The sequence below is a fragment of the Triticum aestivum genome, chromosome 7B (assembly GCF_018294505.1).
Source record: "Triticum aestivum cultivar Chinese Spring chromosome 7B, IWGSC CS RefSeq v2.1, whole genome shotgun sequence".
NCBI classification, from domain to species: Eukaryota; Viridiplantae; Streptophyta; class Magnoliopsida; order Poales; family Poaceae; genus Triticum; species Triticum aestivum.
The window spans coordinates 197877776-197897149 of record NC_057813.1 but is presented as its reverse complement, the minus strand read 5'-3'; the positions used below and the strand labels follow the sequence as shown (position 1 = coordinate 197897149).

Here is a 19374-nt window from a genome sequence, read left to right as displayed (position 1 = left end):
GTTCGGCGGACAGTAACCGATGTTCCCTGACAGCGATCTGTTTGTTCAGATGAGATCGGCTCGCTGGCCACATTCAGTGTGACCAACTTGCATGGATACATGAGGGTGACATGCATGCCGAAGATGTACTTCAAAATTCCAATCAATTTCACTTCCTCTTTTGTCAATTTTTCCCGCCCACGGCAAATCAATCAGGGCCCGGCCCGATCAATCTCCTTTAAAATATTTCTGTTCAAAATCTATCAGGATTTGTTTTTGTTCCTTTTAAACGGTATTGCTCAGCTAGCCGCTGGAGCCTCTTCTTTTTTTCTTTTCTTTTTCTTTGAAATGGAACACTTGTAATCCATTAGGCTCGGTTAAATCACCGGCTACGACAACTCAAATCTGGGCTTCATACAAATAAAAGGAAACAAGGCATGCAAAAAATGTTTCGTTCCTCATTGCCTCCAGCAACACGGTACAATCAAACCCTAGTTGGAAGAACCACCATTCATTCAGAACGCATAAAACCAGTGACAGATACAAACAAGTTCCCGCCAAAAAAAAAAACTATAAACAACACGAAGAGAAACTACCATGTCCTGATCGTCGACTTTACTCATTTCACCACAAATTTCTCCGAGCCACGGGCATAAGGTGGATAAGCCACGCACCACCTGGCATCCTGCACGTTACATTGCATCTTAGAACCTTAGAAAGTACACAGCAGTAAAGAAGAACAAATTGATCTCCGAAGTCATCGGAACAAAATCAATAAATAACATTAATTTTGATTTCAGTGGTCGTATCTAATTATTCTTCTTATGGATAATGGCTTGTTTTTCTCCCAAGTACGGATATTCAGAGGGTTAGTCCTTTCTCCGCCACAGCATGACAAGGAAGATGTGTGCCAAAGAATGCTTATCCCTAGCGCAAACGAGAGTAACCATCTCTGAAGTATCTAATTATTCTTATGAATAAATCTGATGTAATCTAACCATCTTCATTCTACAACAGGAAACCTGCACCATCGACCATTGTCGAAGGGGAAGCACCGGGTCCATCACAATATAAACATTTCTGATGCAGTAAACAAAGAAAACATTTCTGGAATTCTTCACCTACCTTCAATCGATCATGTCAGTGTCTATCCGGTCATGCTTTCTTTTGTTGGGCCTGGAGAAAAAGCAGAACTGAGCCCAATTCTTCTTTGCCTTCGCTGGCTGTGGCTTTGTAGTTTTCTTGGCAGCATATTCAGCCATGTACTGGACGGCAGCCTACAAAACATGACAAGAATAAGTTAATACCAGTCACTAAACTACGTATCATCCACGGTGGATAATCGAAAATAAAGGAGAGTTAGCTAGAATCACCTGAGCTCCCTTTAAAGCTCTCTCCCTTGGTGGCACCTGTAGAGGATTCTCTTCCGCACGAAGCACACGGAGATGCTGCAGCATTCCAAAAGAATCTGGAAGCACCCTAATCTGATTATTGCTTATATCCAACTCCTCCAGCATCTCAAGGTTGCCAATAGAGCGAGGCAGGGATTGCATGTCAGCAAAGTTGTTCCCGACATTCAGTTTAACAAGAGAAGTGACAAAGCAAAAGTTCTCTGGAATCGACTCAAGCTCATTGAAGCTAGCATCGACCTCCTTCAGCTTAGTGAGAGATGCCATTGTAGTTGGAAGACTCCTGATATTGTTGTACCTCACAGAGAGGATCTCTAGAGATTCTAGCTTCCCAACAGCCTCTGGAAGAGCCTTCAGGTGATTATAGCCTGCCTGCAATTCCACCAGTGAAACACAATGACCTATTGTGTAAGGCAGCTCATCAAGGTCATTTGTCTCGACCAGTAACTTCTTCAATCGTGTGAGGCTTCCTACTGAATCAGGTAGTGAGACAATATGGTTTGCACCCACGTCAAGCTCCTCAAGATTCGCCAACCTCCCAATACTAGAGGGCAGTGATGTAAGCTGATTTCCCCTCAGATCGAGGCAAATCAAGCTGCGAAGATCCCCAACCGAATCAGGGAGTTGAGCTATTCGATTAGCATGAAGATCCAGCTTGGTCAAAGAAGAAAGCTTCCCGATTGTTGGTGGCAAAGCCACAAGCCGATTCTCCGAAATATCAAGGGTAACAAGCCCAGTGAGCTTTCCAATTGAATCAGGTATCCACTCAATCTGGGCCATGAGTTTTCCTTTGAAGTTGAGTTCCCGAGCGCCTTTCTTCGCAGCCACTTCAATCATGCTAGCTAGCTTAATGAGGCTCATTTTCTCCTTATCATCTCCTGCAAACCAAATCATCAACCAATCAACCCATCAATAAACATGCACTTTCTTTTGAAAGAAATCAGCATGCACATAATTCCAGCTCCAATATAGACAGGGTTGAATTCATTTCCATTTACAAAGTATCGATTGGTCGATAACTAAGAAACTTCCAACCAACCAATCAATCAATATGCACATATTTTTTAACGAAATTGATATGCACATAATTCCAGCTCCAACATAGAGAGGGTTCAATTAATTTCCATTTACAAAACATCGGTTGGTCGATAACTAAGAAACTTCCAATTGCGTCCGATACTTATCTGAAGAACAACACAAGTTTTTCCAGTTTAATTTTAACTCATATATAAACACATACTCCCTCTGTTCCTAAATATTTGTCTTTTTAGAGATTTCAACAAGTTACTACATACGGAGCAAAATGAATGAATCTACCCTCTAAAATATGTCTATATACATCCCTATGTGGTGTCCATTTGAAATCTCTAAAAAGACAAATATTTAGGAACGGAGGGAGTAATAACTTGCATGACGATGCACCTAAACACTCAATTTCAGCACAATTTTGGCATATAAAGCAAGCTTAAAAAGTAGAAAAGGCTCACCATAACTGTCATCCAGTCGAACCGCCGCGGAGTTTGCGGAAACAGTTCCTCCCGGCTTACGTGGACTCGCTGCCACGACTCCGCCGTCCCACATTGGCGCCTTGGCCTTCTTGACGTAGCTGTCATCCATGGAGACACGCCCCATGCTCGTGCCCACAGTCCTCTCCGCACTGAAGCCGTTGGTGACCAAAGAGGAGCGGCCCGCAGCAGGCAACGGCCCCGCTGATGAGGCCGACGAGGAGGAGGCAGCACCGCCGGTGGAGGTGATGCGCGGCGCGGCGCCGGTGGAGGTGGACGGCAGGCACTGGGACGCCCGCTGGATGAGGTCGTCGAAGAGGGCGTGCAGCGCGTCGAGCTCGAGGATCCGCGTGGCGTCGCGCTTCTGCTCCCGGCACTGGAAGCCGGCGAGCGCGCGGTGCATCTCCTGGGCGACGTAGAAGAGCTCCTCGGGCACGAGCGGCGACCTCCGCAGCGCCTCGACGGCGTCGAGGCGCGCCCGCTCCTCCCGGTCGGCGGCGCGCGCGAGCGCCTCCGCTGCCTCCACGTCGTCCAGCGTCGGCCGCGCCGGCAGCGAGCGGTGCAGCCGCGTGATCTCCCCCACCACACCCTCCAACGTGCCGAACGCCGCCGCCGCCTCCATTCCTATCGGCCTTTCTCTCTCTGCGCGCGGTGCTCCACCCAAAAGCCCAAGAATTCAGATCTCCTCCCCGAAGGCGCCTGCTCTTTATGTGCGCGCCCGCCCCTCGTCGCTGCTCTTTCTCGCCACCGCCAACTGCTCGTCACGTGCCGCCCGTGGTCCGCTGCCCGCCTGCCCCTCCCTCCTCCAGCTCGGATGCCTTGAGGATAAGAAGAACAACAGGTGTGTGACGCAGATCAAAGCTTGGACCCCCCGCGAGAAAAAGCAGAGGGAGAGCGCGCAACTTTCTCGCGGACGCCCCGGTAAACCAAATCCAACAAGGCGAGGCCGGCAAATTCCCAGATCACAATGGAGACCTACCTACCTGCCTGCCTTCCGAGCTCCGACCGACGGACAGACGAAACGACCCAGGCCAAGAAGAACTCGCCGGCCGAACACGCGCGGTGGGCGGTGGCGGGATCGGGGAATTGGGCACCGAGCTGGGCGCCGTGGGTTGTTCTTGGCGTGGCCCTGGTTTCTTGGGGGTGGAGGTGGTTCTCTCACTGGGGTTGGGGAAATGGGCAGTACAACTCCAACTCCACTCTTCACGTTGCCGTGGCCTCCATTGGAGCCTGCCTCTGGCCTGGGGATGAGAGAGAGAATGAGAGAAAGAGGGGGGGGGGGGGGGGGGGGGGGGGGGGGGGGGGGGGGCTGCTACTGCTGCTGCGCGCTATCCTATGCCTATCTCGGCATTATTATACCACCCGACTCGATCCACTTCACTTCATTTGCCCCCATGATTTCCCTTGGGGAGAAATTGAAGAGAAAAGCGAAAAGCGAGCGGCTTTTGATCGATCCTTTGGTTGATTTGGCTGCTCGTACCTCTGGGTTTCAGATGCGCCGATTAACACCCGTGTCGTACGCCTTGTTTTAAGGTAAAATATCCCATGCTGATTTTTTTTACTAGTGGCGGTTACGCGACATGGTAAGCTGCAATTATCAGTGCTCAGAACCAGCGCACACGTCACAAAACCGGATCGGTAATCTCACATTCGCGTGCCAGAGCTTCCATAACAGAACCCGCCATTCACTCGAAAAGAGAAAAAAACGAACCCGCCGATGTAGCTTCACCATGCGGTAAAACTTTCCTGCACAAGTTACGCAGCATTAATAGCTTTGATTGGTTTATATCATTGTTTTGTTAACTGACTGTTCTCATACTTTATGTGTTGTATTGTGTTCCTTTTTAGTATTCCACACCATCTAGAGAAAATAATAATAAATGCTATAAAATATCTTTTAGTGTTATCTATGGCAATTGATGTTTTTTAGGTGGTCTCTAGCATTTAATGTTACGAGATCCTAAAATTATAAAGTGATTAAAATTAAACTAAAAATGTGTGAATAAGAGAAGACATCTCGTACAAGGAAGGAAAATGTCTTATCTCCTGCTCATCATGTCATCTCTTAACTAAGGGTGAGGATTCTTTTTTGTCCATTTATCCCTCATTCACCTCTCTAATTATCCAAGAGAAAAATAATAAACTACACAACTAAAAGGTAGTTTCGAGAACAAATATCAACAATATTCATTCTATAGCTAGAGCTAGCTAGAGCGGATGTTTTTAACACCAGAAGGATCTCGAAGGGCCCGGAGCCATCTTAACTAAAAAGCAACACAATATAACACATCCAAAAAAATGGTTTTGAAGGGCCCACAACCTCCTTAACTAAAAAGGAACACAATACAACACATTCAGTAGAAGGGTCACGAAAGGCCCAGAGCCGCATTAACTAAAAAGCAACAAAATACAACAAATTCAAGAGAAGCGTCTCGAAAGGCCCAGAACCGCCTTAACTAAAAACAACAAAATACAGCACACCCAGGAGAAGCGTTTCGAAGGGTCCAGAGCCGCCTTAATTAAAAACAACAAAATACAGCACATCCAAAAGAAGCGTTTCGAAGGGCCCAGAGCCGCCTTAACTAAAAGGCAACAAAATACAACACATCCATGAGAAGCGTCGAAGGGCCCAGAGCCGCCTTAACTAAAAAGCAACAAAATACAACACATCCAAGAGAAGCGTCTTGAAGGGTCCAGAACCGCCTTAACTAAAAATCAACAAAATACAACACATCCAAGAGAAGTGTCTCGAAGGACCTAGAGCCGCCTTAACTAAAGAATACACAATACGACACATCCAAGAGAAGGGTTTTGAATGGGCCTAGAGTCGCCTTAACTAAAGAGCAACACAATACAACACATCCAAGAGAAGGGCCTTGTGAAGGGCCTATAGCCGCCTTAGCTAAAGAGCAACACAATACAACACATCCAAGAGAAGGTCTCGAAGGGCCCAGAGCCGCCTTAACTAAAAAGCAACACAATACAACACATCCAAGAGAAGGGTCGAAGGTCGAGAGTCACCTTCACTAAAAGCAACACAATATGACACATCCAAGAGAAGGGTCTCAAAGGGCCCAGAGCCACCTTAACTAAAGGCAACACGATACAACACATTCAACAAACCCCTCCCCCCGAAAAAATTGAATTCACAATTAGGTCCATAAACATTGCAAGAAGGGTCCCAAAAGCAACATCCAAACTGCAATGTAGTCCTGCAATGGTAGGCTTGAGCGCTGAGCCAATTCCACCGCCATCAAGGACAAACCACAAGGGGCAATGAGATCGCTACTGCACCACCTCCACCTCATGCACGAATGCTTGAAGAAAGCTTAGGATGCATATTTCGAAGCTAAGGCGAAGCTGCCTCTCTTTTGGCATCATGACTAGGCAACGAAGATCTAGGAGGCCGCCTTTCGACTAAAGAGTCAATGAAGGGGCGGGATAGTGCCAAATATCCTCGAAGAAGACACCACCGACAAGCTTCGCAGCTCCTCCACGGGCATCACTGATGTTCTGCTCAAGTAGCAGTAATAGTTGCTCCAGGTTCTTCAACAGACCCGGCGATACCACACATCATATGAGTGAGCCGAGCTCAAGCCACTCATCATGTCCCCATCCATCACCATGACGACAAAGGAAGAATGGAGAAGGGGCAACCCCAGCTCGATCTCGTGCAAAGAGCTTATTAAGGTATCCTTCATCAGATCCGCTCCCTACCCTAGGCCTCCACCATGGAGGATGACCAGTGGAGCACGATAACGACATCCACATGTTGTCTACAATTGCCGATGCAAAGCTCTAGGCCAACATAACAACCAAATCCTCAGGCAAAACCAAACCAACCTGCTAACTCATCTTCACTCCAATAAATGAGGCCACCAAAGATGAGAGGGAGAGGAACCTGGCGACTCTCAAAGTGAAGCGAGAAGAAGGGAGATAAAGTAAAGTGGGTAAGTGAGAGCCGCATGAGGTTGTTTTCCCTTGAGATTCATGTCAATGGGCTATTCCATAGGAATTCAAAAGACAACAAACATGAGGTCACACCTCTTCTTTTTGTGTCCATGGTTCCTGTGTATTCCCTACGTGACATCCAAACGTCGTTTTTTTGTTTTGACGTTGTTTTAGTCCGACATCTTAATTATTCCCGCCATTTCAAAATTATTGTCATGGTTTTACTTCAAACTAGAATTTTGAAATAGATAGAGTAATGTTTATTTTCTGTTCTTACACTTTTGAGTTCTTATGTTTTAGACTCGGCTGTAGCTCCCATCGACCGTAAGCGTAGCCTGAAACCAAGCGCACAGGAGCTAAAGGAAGTATGCTCAAACAGTCAACACATGATATTTGTTCCACCTTGCGAAAATCGACAAAATTGACCTGTGGACGAAAGTATTTCACAAAGTGCACCATCGGTGAAATAAATTCACCGAGCTGACCATTTTGTGCAGCGCCCGACAACCAGGTGTTGCACTCTACAAAGCAATGCCTTATTGACAGGCGTTGCATGCCTGGCCAGTATGGCACCCCGGGGCTAGGCCCGGCCCCACACCTGGCAGTGCAGTGCCCAGCCGACAGGCGCTACAGAACATAGTGCGGCGCCTAGGCCAAAGGCACTGATGGTCACTTATACAGCCGCTGCGGGCCTGCCATCCCCCCGACCCACACCTCATTTTCCCCATATCCACGAACAAAGAGGGGGTTGGCGGCTAGGGTTCTTATGGCCTCTCAAATCTCTCTCTCAGATCTACAAAATTTGAAGGAATTTGGTGGGGATTTGTCTTGGAAATGTTGCATGGAAAACAATTTTTTCTATGCACACGCAAGATCCATCAAGGATATGCATAGAAATGAGAGGGGAGAGTGCGTCTACGTACCATCGTAGACCATAAGCGGAAGTGTTTAGTAACGCGGTTGATGTAGTCGAACTTCTTCGCGATCCAACTGATTGACACCTCCGCGTTCAACACACGTTCAGCTTAGTGACGTCCTCGCCTTCTTGATCCAGCAAGATTGCAAAGTAGTAGACGAGTTCCGGCAGCACAACAGCATGGTGATGGTGATGGTGATACTATCCCCGTAGGGCTTCGCCTAAGCACTACGAAAATATGACCGAGAGACGATATCGTGGATGGGGGCGTCGCACACGGCTAAGAGATTGTCGTGGTTATGTGTGGCGCCCCCTTCCACACACATATATATAGGTGGGGGGGAGGGAGGAGCATCCAAGGAGGTGCCCCAAGTAGGCCGAATCCTACTTGGGGTCTTCCCCAAGCCGCGCCCCCCTTTCCTTTCTGGGTGCGCGAGGAAAGGCAGGGGAGGGTGGCGCACCCTTCCTTCCCTAGCGACATCGACTAGGGAGAGGGGCGCGCCAGCCCCCTTGTATTACCGAGAGGGCCCAGAGATACCTCTTCGATACTCGGAGTGACAAATCCCAATCTCGATGCCAACTCAACAAATAACTTCGGAGATACCTATATAGCATCTTTATGATCACCCAGTTACGTTGTGACGTTTTATAGCACACAAGGTATTCCTCTAGTATCCGGGATTTGCATAATCTCATAGTCGAAGGAATATGTATTCCTCATCAAGAAAGCAATAGCAATAAACTGAACGATCAATATGCTAAGCTAACGGATGGGTCTTGTCCATCACATCATTCTCTAATGATGTGATCCGTTATCAAATGACAACACATGTCTATGGTTAGGAAACCTTAGCCATCTTTGATCAACGAGCTAGTCTAGTAGAGGCTTACTAGGGACACAGTATTTGTTTATGTATTCACACATGTATTTAAGTTTCCGATCAATACAATTCTAGCATGAATAATAAACCTTTATCATGAATAACGAAATATAAAATAACAACTTTATTATTGCCTCTAGGGCATATTTCCTTCAGTCTCCCACTTACACTAGATTCAATAATCTGGATTACATTGTAATGAATCTAACACCCATGGAGGCTTGGTGATGATCATGTTTTGCTCACGGAAGAGGCTTAGTCAACGGGTTTGCTACATTCAGATCTGTATGTATTTTGCAAATCTCTATGTCTCCATCCTTGACCTTTTCACGAATGGAGTTGAAGCATCTCTTGATGTGTTTGGTTCTCTTGTGAAACCTGGATTCCTTCGCCAAGGCAATTGCTCCAGTGTTGTCACAAAAGATTTTCATTGGACCCGATGCACTGGGTATTACCTCCCAGATCGGATATGAACTCCTTCATCCAAACTCCTTTATGCGCTACTTCCGAAGCAGCTATGTACTCCGCTTCACACATAGATTCTGCCACGACGCTTTGCTTGGAACTGTGCCAACTGACAGCTCCACCATTCAATATAAATACGTATCCGGTTTGTGACTTAGAGTCATCCGGATCAGTGTCGAAGCTAGCATCGACGTAACTATTTACGACGAGCTCTTCACCTCCATAAACAAGAAACATATCCTTGGTCCTTTTCAGGTACTTGAGGATGTTCTTGACCGCTGTCCAGTGATCCACTCTTGGATTACTTTGGTACCTCCCTGCCAAACTTATGGCAAGACACACATCAGGTCTGGTACACAACATAGCATACATGACAGAACTTATGGCTGAGGCATAGGGAATGACTTTCATTTTCTCTCTATCTTCTGCAGTGGTCGGGCTTTAAGTCTAACTCAACTCCACACCTTGTAACACAGGCACGAACCCTTTCTTTGACTGATCCATTTTGAACTTCTTCAAAACTTTGTGAAGTTATGTGCTTTGTCAAAGTCCTATTAAGTGTCTCGATCTATCCCTATAGATCTTGATGCCCAATATGTAAGCAGGTTTACCGAGGTCTTTCATTGAAAAATTCTTATTCAAGTATCCTTTTATGCTATCCAGAAATTCTATATCATTTCCAATCAATAATATTTCATCGACATATAATATCAGAAATGCTACACATCTCCCACTCACTTTCTTGTAAATACTGAAGGAAATATGCCCTAGAGGCAATAATAAAGTTATTATTTATTTCCTTATAATCATGATAAATGATTTTTATTCATGCTAGAATTGTATTTACCGGAAACATAATACATGTGTGAATATATAGACAAACAAAGTGTCACTAGTATGCCTCTACTTGACTAGCTCGTTAATCAAAGATGGTTATGTTTCCTAACCATGAACAATGAGTTGTTATTTTATTAACGAGGTCACATCATTAGTAGAATGATCTGATTGACATGACCCATTCCATTAGCTTAGCACCCGATCGTTTAGTATGTTGCTATTGCTTTCTTCATGACTTATACATGTTCCTATGACTATGAGATTATGCAACTCCCGTTTACCGGAGGAACACTTTGGGTACTACCAAACGTCACAACGTAACTGGGTGATTATAAAGGAGTACTACAGGTGTCTCCAATGGTCGATGTTGGGTTGGCGTATTTCGAGATTAGGATTTGTCACTCCGATTGTCGGAGAGGTATCTCTGGGCCCTCTCGGTAATACACATCACATAAGCCTTGCAAGCATTACAACTAATATGTTAGTTGTGAGATGATGTATTACGGAACGAGTAAAGAGACTTGCCGGTAACGAGATTGAACTAGGTATTGGATACCGACGATCGAATCTCGGGCAAGTAACATACCGATGACAAAGGGAACAACGTATGTTGTTATGCGGTCTGACCGATAAAAGATCTTCGTAGAATATGTAGGAGCCAATATGGGCATCCAGGTCCCGCTATTGGTTATTGACCGGAGACGTGTCTCGGTCATGTCTACATTGTTCTCGAACCCGTAGGGTCCGCACGCTTAAGGTTACGATGACAGTTATATTATGAGTTTACATGTTTTGATGTACCGAAGGAGTTCGGAGTCCCGGATGAGATCGGGGACATGACGAGGAGTCTCGAAATGGTCGAGACGTAAAGATTCATATATTGGATGATATGGTTAGGCCAAGGGGTCAAGCCCATGAGGCTTTAGGTCGGTGCAAAAGGAGTTTTGCGGAGGCCAGGGGGCCAAACGCCGGAGACCCTGGCGTCTGGCCCTGGGCCAGACGCCGAGGCCCATGGCGTCTGGGCCAGACGCCAAGGATTGTGGCGTTTGGTCCTGGAGTCCGAGTGGGACTCTTGCCTTTCGGGAAAAACCGACTTTGAGGAGGCTTTTGCTCCAAGTTTCGACCCCGGGGCTCAACATATAAATAGAGGGGCAGGGCTAGCACCAAAGACACAACAATTGATCCCTTGGATCTCTTAGCCGTGTGCGGTGCCCCCCTCCACCATAGTCCACCTCGATAATATCGTAGCGGTGCTTAGGCGAAGCCCTGCGACGGTAGAACATCAAGATCGTCACCACGCCGTCGTGCTGACGGAACTCTCCCTCGACACTCGGCTGGATCGGAGTTCGAGGGACATCATCGAGCTGAACGTGTGCTAGAACTCGGAGGTGCCGTAGTTTCGGTGCTTGATCGGTCGGGCCGTGAAGACGTACGACTACATCAACCGCGTTGATAAACGCTTCCGCTTAGCAATCTTCAAGGGTATGAAGATACACTCCCCTCTCGTTGCCGATTTAGGTTTGAGCTTATCAGGCTGGAGCCTTTTGACATAAGCATCGCATCCCCAAACTTTAAGAAACGACAGCTTAGGTTTCTTGCCAAACCACAATTCATATGGTGTCATCTCAATAGATTTAGACGGTGCCCTATTTAATGTGAATGCGTCTATCTCTAATGCATAACCCCAAAACAATAGTGGTAAATCGGTAAGAGACATCATAGAATGCACCATATCTAATAAAGTATGATTACGACGTTCGGACACGCCATTACATTGTGGGGTTCCAGGTGGCGTGAGTTGTGAAACAATTCCTCATTGTTTTAAATGAAGGCCAAACATGTAACTCAAATATACGCCTCTGCAATCATATCGTAGAAACTTTATTTTCTTGTTACGATTATTCTCCACTTCACTCTGAAATTCTCTGAACTTTTCTAATGTTTCAAACTTGTGTTTCATCAAGTAGATATACCCATACCTACTCAAATCATCTGTGAAGAGTCAGAAAATAACGATACCCACCGCGTGCTTCAACACTCATCGGACCGTACGTCGGTATGTATTATTTCCAATAAGTCATTAGCTCGCTCCATTGTTCCAGAGAATGGAGTTTTAGTCATCTTGCCCATGAGGCATGGTTCTCAAGTATCAAATGGTTCATAATAAGTGATTCCAAAAGTCCATCTGCATGGAGTTTCTTCATGCGCTTTACATCAATATGACCTAAATGGCAGTGCCACAAATATGTTGCACTATCATTATCAACTTCGCATCTTTTGGCATCAATATTATGAATATGTGTATCATTACGATCGAGATTCAACAAGAATAGACCATTCATCAAGGGTGCATGACCATAAAAGATATTACTCATATAAATAGAACAACCATTATTCTATGATTTAAATGAATAACCGTCTCACAATAAATAAGATCCAGATATAATGTCCATGCTCAACACGGGCACCAAATGACAATTATTGAGGTCTAAAACTAATCCCGAAGGTAGATATAGAGGTAGCGTGCCGACGGCGGTCTCATCGACCTTGGAACCATTCCCGACGCGCATCATCACCTCGTCCTGAGCCAATCTTCGTTTATTCCGTAGCTCTTGTTTCGAGTTACAAATATGAGCAACCGAAGCAGTATCAAATACCCAGGCGCTACTACAAGCATTAGTAAGGTACACATCAATAACATGTATATCAAATATACCTTTCTTCACTTTGCCATCCTTCTTGTCCGCCAAGTATGTGGGGCAGTTCCGCTTCCAGCGACCATTCCCTTTGCAGTAGAAGCACTCAGTTTCAGGCTTGGGTCCAGCTTTGGGCTTCTTCCCGGGAGTGGAAACTTGCTTGTCATTCTTCTTAAAGTTCCCTTTCTTTCCCTTGCCCTTTTTATTGAAACTAGTGGTCTTGTTAACCATCGACACTTGATGCTCCTTCTTGATTTCTACATTCGCGGCCTTAAGCATTGCGAAGAGCTCAGGAATCGTTTTGTTCATCCCTTGCATATTATAGTTCATCATGAAGCCTTTGTAGCTTGGTGGTAGTGATTGAAGAACTCTGTCAATAACACTATCAACTAGAAGATCAACTCCCAGCCGAGTCAAGTGATTATGATACCCAGACATTTTGAGTATGTGTTCACTGACTGAACTGTTATCCTCCATCTTGCAACTATAGAACTTGTTGGAGACTTCATATCTCTCAACCCGGGCATTTGCTTGAAATATTAACTTCAACTCTTGGAACATCTCATATGCTCATGACGTTCAAAACGTCTTTGAAGTCCCGGTTCTAAGCCGTAAAGCATGGCACACTGAACTATCGAGTAGTCATCAGATCGAGTTTGCCAAACGTTCATAACATCTGCAGTAGCTCCTGCAGCAGGTCTGTCGCCTAGCAGTACATCAAGGGCATAATTCTTTTGTGTATCAATGAGGATAATCTCAAGTTACGGACCCAGTCATGTAGTTGCTACCATCATCTTTCAACTTAGCTTTCTCTAGAAACGCATTAATATTTAGGGGAACGGTAGCTCGGGCCATTGATCTATAACATAGATATGCAAAACTATAAGACTAAGTTCATGATAAATTAAGTTCAATTCATCAAATTACTAATGAACTCCCACTTAAATAAACATACCTCAAGTTCTCTAAGTGATACATGATCCAAATCAACTAACCCATGTCCGATCATCACGTGAGATGGGGTAGTCATCAATGGTGAACATCTCTATGTTGATCATATCTACTATATGACTCACGTTCGACCTTTTGGTCTCTAGTGTTCCACGACCATGTCTGTACATGCTAGGCTCGTCAAGTTTAACCCAAGTATTCTGCATGTGCAAAATTGTCTTACACCCGTTGTATATGAACGTAGAGTCTATCACACCCGATCATCACGAGGTGCTTTGAAACGATGAACTTTGACAATGGTGCATACTCGGCGAGAACACTTTTATCTTGAAATTTAGTGAAGGGATCATTTAATAATGCTACTGTCGTTCTAAGCAAAATAAAATGCATAAAGGATAGACATCACATGCAATCAAAATATGTGACATGATATGGCCATCATCATCTTGTGCTTTTGATCTCCATCTCCAAAGCATCATCATGATTTCCATCGTCACCGGCTCGGCACCTTGATCTCCATTGTTGCGTCAGGGTTGTCTCGCCAACTATTGCTTCAACAACTATTGCTAATGCATAGGGATAAAGTAAAGCAATTACATGGCGTTTGCACTTCATACAATAAAGAGACAACCCTAAGGCTCATGCCGATTGTCGATATTACAAAACATGATCATCTCATACATCAACATATATTACATCACGTCTTGACCATATCACATCACAACATGCTCTGCAAAAACAAGTTAGATGTCCTCTACTTTGTTGTTGCAAGTTTTACGTGGCTGCTACGGGCTTCTAGCAAGAACTGTTCTAACCTACGGAAAAACCACAACGGTGATTCATCAAGTTTGCGGTTTTAACCTTCTTTAATGATCGCCCATAGTCAAATTCGATTCAATTAAGGTAGGAGAAACAGATACCCGCCAGCCACCTTTATGTAAAATTAGTTGCATGTCAGTCGGTGGAACCGCTCTCATGTGCATGGACATGTAAGGCTGGTCCGGGCCGCTTCATCCCACAATACCGTCGAATCAAAATAAGATGTTGGTGGTAAGTAGTATGACTATCACCGCCCACAACTCTTTGTGTTCTCCTCGTGCATATCATCTACGCACCTCTCCAGTCAATAACCAATAGCTGGACCTGGATGCCCATATTGATTCCTACATATTCCACGAAGATCTTTTGTAGATTGAACCTTTATGACAACATACGTAATTCCCTTTGTCTGTCGGTATGTTACTTGCCCGAGATTCGATCGTCGGTATCTCTATACCTAGTTCAATCTCGTTACCAGCAAGTCTCTTTACTCGTTTCGTAATACATCATCTTGCAACTAACTACTTAGTCACTTTGCTTGCAAGCTTCTTGTGATGTGTATTACCGAGAGGGCCCGGAGATACCTCTCTGTCATATGGAGTGAAAAATCCCAATCTCGATTCACGCCAACTCAAGAAATACCTTCGGAGATACCCTAGAGCATATTTATGATCACCTAGTTACGTGGTGACATATGATAGCACAAAAGGTATTCCTCTAGTATCCGGGAGTTGCATGATCTCATGGTCGAAGAAACATGTATTTGGCATTAAGAAAGTAGAAGCAATAAACTGAACGATCATATGCTAAGCTAATGGATGGATCTTGTCCATCACACCATTCTCCTAATGATGTGATCCCATCATCAAGTGACAACTCATGTCTATGGTTAGGAAACCTTCACCATCTCTGATCAACGAGCTATTCTAGTAGAGGCTCACTAGGGACATGGTATCTGTTTATGTATTCACACATGTATTTAAGTTTTCGGTCAATACAATTCTAGCATGAATAATAAAAATTTATCATGAATAAAAAAAATAACTTTATTATTGCCTCTAGGGCATATTTCCATCAGTGTCGGATGCCACTATTGGGAAAGTTGCATGGAAAACAAAAAAAACTCTACGCACACTCAAAATCTATCAAGGAGATGCATAGCAACGAGAGGGGAGAGTGTGTCTACGTACCCTCGTAGACCGTAAGAGGAAGCAACGCGGTTGATGTAGTCGAACTTCTTCGCGATCCAACTGACCGAGTAACGAACGTATGACACATCCGCGTTCAACACATGTTCTGCTCGGTGACGTCCTCGCCTTCTTGATCCAGCAAGATGGCAAAGTAGTGGATGAGTTCTGGTAGCACTACAACGTGGTGACGGTGATGGTGATGCTATCTCCGCAGGGCTTCGCCTAAGCATTACAAAAATATGACCAAGGGACGATACTGTGGAGGGGGGCGCCGCACATGGCTAAGAGATTGTCGTGGTTATGTGTGGCGCCCCCTCCCAAATATATATAGGTGGGGGGAGGGAGGAGCAGCCAAGGAGGCGCCCCAAGTAGGCCAAATCCTACTTGGGGTCTTCCCCAAGCCACGCCCCCTTTCCTTTCTAGGTGAGCGGGGAAAGGCAGGGGATGGTGGCGTCCCCCCCCCCTTTCCTTTCTCCCATAAGGAGGGGAAGGCAGGTGAGGCTAGCCCTCCCCTTTTCCTTCCCTACAGCTGGCGGCCAGGGAGAGGGGCACGCCAGCCCCCTTGTGGGCTGGTCTCTCCCTCCCTTGGCCCATTATTAGGCCCATACACCTACCGGGGGTGCCCGAAACCCCTTCCAGCGATCCAATGACTACCCGGTGCACTCCAAAACTCTTCCGGTGTCCGAATATCATCATCCTATATATCAATATTTACCTCCGGACCATTACGGAGCTCCTGGTCATGACCGTGATCTTATCCGGGATTCCGAACAACATTCGGTCACCAAATCATATAACTCATATAACACTATATCGTCAACGGACGTTAAGCGTGCGGACCCTACGAGTTTGAGAACTATGTAGACATGACCGAGACACCTCTCCGGTCAATAACCAATAGCGTAACTTGGATGCCCATATTGGCTCCTACATATTCTACGAAGATCTTTATCGGTCAAACCTTATGACAACATACGTAATTCCCTTTGTCCATCGGTATGTTTGCCCGGGATTCAATCATCGATATCTTCATACCTAGTTCAATCTCGTTACCGGCAAGTCTCTTTACTCGCTCCGTAATACATCATCTCATAACTAACTCATTAGTCATTTGCTTGCAAGGCTTATTATGATGTGTATTACCGAGAGGGCCCAGAGATACCTCTCCGATACTCGGAGTGACAAATCCCAATCTCGATCTATGCCAACTCAACAAACAACTTCGAAGATACCTGTAGAGCATCTTTATGATCACCCAGTTACGTTGCCATGTTTGATAGCTTGCGTTGTGATGTTTGATAGCACACAAGGTATTCCTTCAGTATTTGTCATCAAGAAAGCAATAGCAATAAACTGAACGATCAATAAGCTAAGCTAACGGATGGGTCTTGTCCATCACATCATTCTCCTAATGATGTGACCCCGTTATCAAATGACAACACATGTCTATGGTTAGGAAACCTTAACCCTCTCTGATCAATGAGCTAGTCTAGTAGAGGCTTGCTAGGGACACAATATTTTTTTATGTATTCACACATGTATTTAAGTTTTCGATCAATACAATTCTAGCATGAATAAGGAAATATAAAATAACAACTTTATTATTGCCTCTAGGGCATATTTCCTTCAATTTGATCCTCAAAACATCTCCTAAGGTATTCTCCTCCAATCCCTTACTTTCCATCCAAAAGTTCCATCTTATTTGTCATCTTTGTCCATGTTTTGGTGAGAACCTAAATCCTATTGGATTTTGAAATTGCTATGGAAGAATGAAAAGATTGTTTGATGTGTAGCATTAATATTTGTATAGTATTCAATGAGGGGAATTTACTAGGTACATTTTCTTAGAACCAAATACTATGTAGTATTAGAAACTTATGTGTATTATAGTAGATTGTGTTGTTCAAATTAAAGATTGAGTGTGATATGGTATTAGGCTCTTATGTGTACTCGTTTCAATATTTGTTCATCTTAGGAACATATTTGGCTCTTATGTTATTTGACCATTATGTGTATTTGTTTTTAGAAAAATCACATTCTCACATACAACATTCTGTTATGGCATTTGTATGAGATATTCACATGGTTATATATGTTTGAAATATATAGGATGGTGTGGCTTCTTTTCGATTACTATGATGTTGAACACCGGACCTATAGGATGTCGGTGAAGGAGGTAATAATCATCATAGTTGGTATTTTGTAATATGTGTTTAGTTCAAATAGACATGCCTTAATAGTCTGACTTGCTTGTTTGCAGAAGCTTTTACCTCTGAAGATTCGGTCTCACGGGGCATTGTCGAGTGTCATGCCATACGATGAGCGGTACACGTCGTACATCGAGATGGTAGGACTCCTTCCGTTCATTCAGTTGGTCAGTCGGTCAATGCCCAACCTCAGGTTTGCAGGAATCATCTCTCTTATTGATCGGTGGAGGCCGGAGACGCACAATTTCCATCTCCAGACCGGGGAAATGACCGTGACACTTGAGGATGTTTCCATGATCACCGCATTTCCTATTGAGGGGAAACCTCTTTGTATGAGCACTGATTCTGAGGGGTGGAGACAACAGATGGAGGATCTTATTGGTATGGCTCTTGAAGAGGCATCAACAGTTGGAGACAAGAAAGAAAGAGTCACAGCCGGTGCTCCTTACACGTGGACTGTAGCGAACTTTGGGCATTGCCCTGAGGACCCTAATGATGATGTGATCTAGACGTATGCTCGTGTGTACATGTGGTACGGTATCTCTAGGACTCTCTTTGCTGACGCGGTGGCATGCATGCTGAATGGATGTGGCTGAAGGTGTTGATCGCCTTCAACAACCAATGGAGCTGGGGTTCGGCGGCACTGGCGTACTTGTATCGACAGGTAACCAGTTGTTCATTTTTAGTGTGTTTCTACATAACCATGCAACCTTGGCCTTAACTGAACCATGTTTTCCTTTACGTGCAGTTGGAAGATGCTTGTCATAGGTCCTCAAAAGACGGCAGAACTAGTGGTTGTATGCTCCTACTATCGATATGGAGTTGGGAACGCCTGCCAGTTGGACGCCCGAAAGATCGTCGGCCAGCTCCTTAAGCCCACATGCCCTATAGAAGTTTGAACAAAAATGCCTCATGCACCATCGATGGTGCAACAGAGCATGCCCGGGAATGTCAATGTCCATCGCATTAAAGAATTCCAGGATGGCGATCCGATATGACACAAATTTCCCTTTGAGCTAGTAATATCTTGGTTCTCAAAAACCACACCCAGTTAACATTGTTCTCCACCTCAACCAAAGAAAAAGCTAAAGGAACCGACCGATTATTGGCATCAATCCCGATTGCAACCAAGAGAATGCCCTTGTATTGACCAGTCAAGAAGGTGCCATCGATGGAGATGATCGCCGACAATGTTCGAAAGTCCTAATGCATTTCTTGAATTCCCAAAATGCACGACCAAAGACTCGAACCGTCTTTCTGTTGCGAATCATTGTTTTTGCCCATACGCCTCGACAACATGAACCATACCTGGGTTAGTGGCGGCCATAGCTCCCAACAACCTAGGGATTCAGTTGTATGCTTCCTACCAATCACCATACAACATCTTGAATGCGGCTTGCTTTGCCTTCCATGCTTTCCCGTATTTGACCTTGTAGTGAAAGACAGCTTTCACAAGGTCCATGCCGCTTTGAATGCCCATTGTTGGTATTGAGGAGATGGAGTTGGAAAGCTTGTAAGCGATGAACTCAGAGGTTTGTCTATGGTCTTGTGACATAATCTTGTGTGAC

The 19374-nt window shown here is 45.0% G+C and overlaps 1 protein-coding gene and 1 pseudogene across 2 annotated transcripts; one reads left to right on the top strand and one right to left on the bottom strand.

The window, feature by feature from the left end:
* Positions 1-417: 417 nt before the first annotated feature.
* Positions 418-4181, bottom strand: LOC123157064 (plant intracellular Ras-group-related LRR protein 4). Of its 2 annotated transcripts, none has more exons than XM_044575303.1 (5): positions 3873-4181; positions 2876-3711; positions 1353-2266; positions 1105-1256; positions 418-664 (listed from the first exon to the last, which is right to left on the bottom strand). In XM_044575303.1, exons 2-4 carry the CDS (start codon positions 3513-3515, stop codon positions 1107-1109), a joined length of 1704 nt encoding a protein of 567 aa, XP_044431238.1. In that variant the 5' UTR covers positions 3516-3711; positions 3873-4181; the 3' UTR covers positions 418-664; positions 1105-1106. The 2 variants fall into 2 exon arrangements, with proteins under 2 accessions (XP_044431238.1, XP_044431239.1); XM_044575304.1 differs by having other exon boundaries at positions 3877-4176.
* Positions 4182-17709: 13528 nt separating this feature from the next.
* Positions 17710-18705, top strand: LOC123157827 (protein MAIN-LIKE 1-like; annotated as a pseudogene).
* Positions 18706-19374: the final 669 nt, after the last annotated feature.

Coding starts and splice junctions, on each gene's coding strand:
- LOC123157064 (XM_044575303.1), bottom strand. CDS start 3,515: ATGGAGGCGGCGGCGGCGTTCGGCACGTTGGAGGGTGTGGTGGGGGAG. Junction 2,267..2,875: donor TCGACTGGATGACAGTTATG/GTGAGCCTTTTC, acceptor TTTGGTTTGCAG/GAGATGATAAGGAGAAAATG. Junction 1,257..1,352: donor GAGCTTTAAAGGGAGCTCAG/GTGATTCTAGCT, acceptor CATGTTTTGTAG/GCTGCCGTCCAGTACATGGC.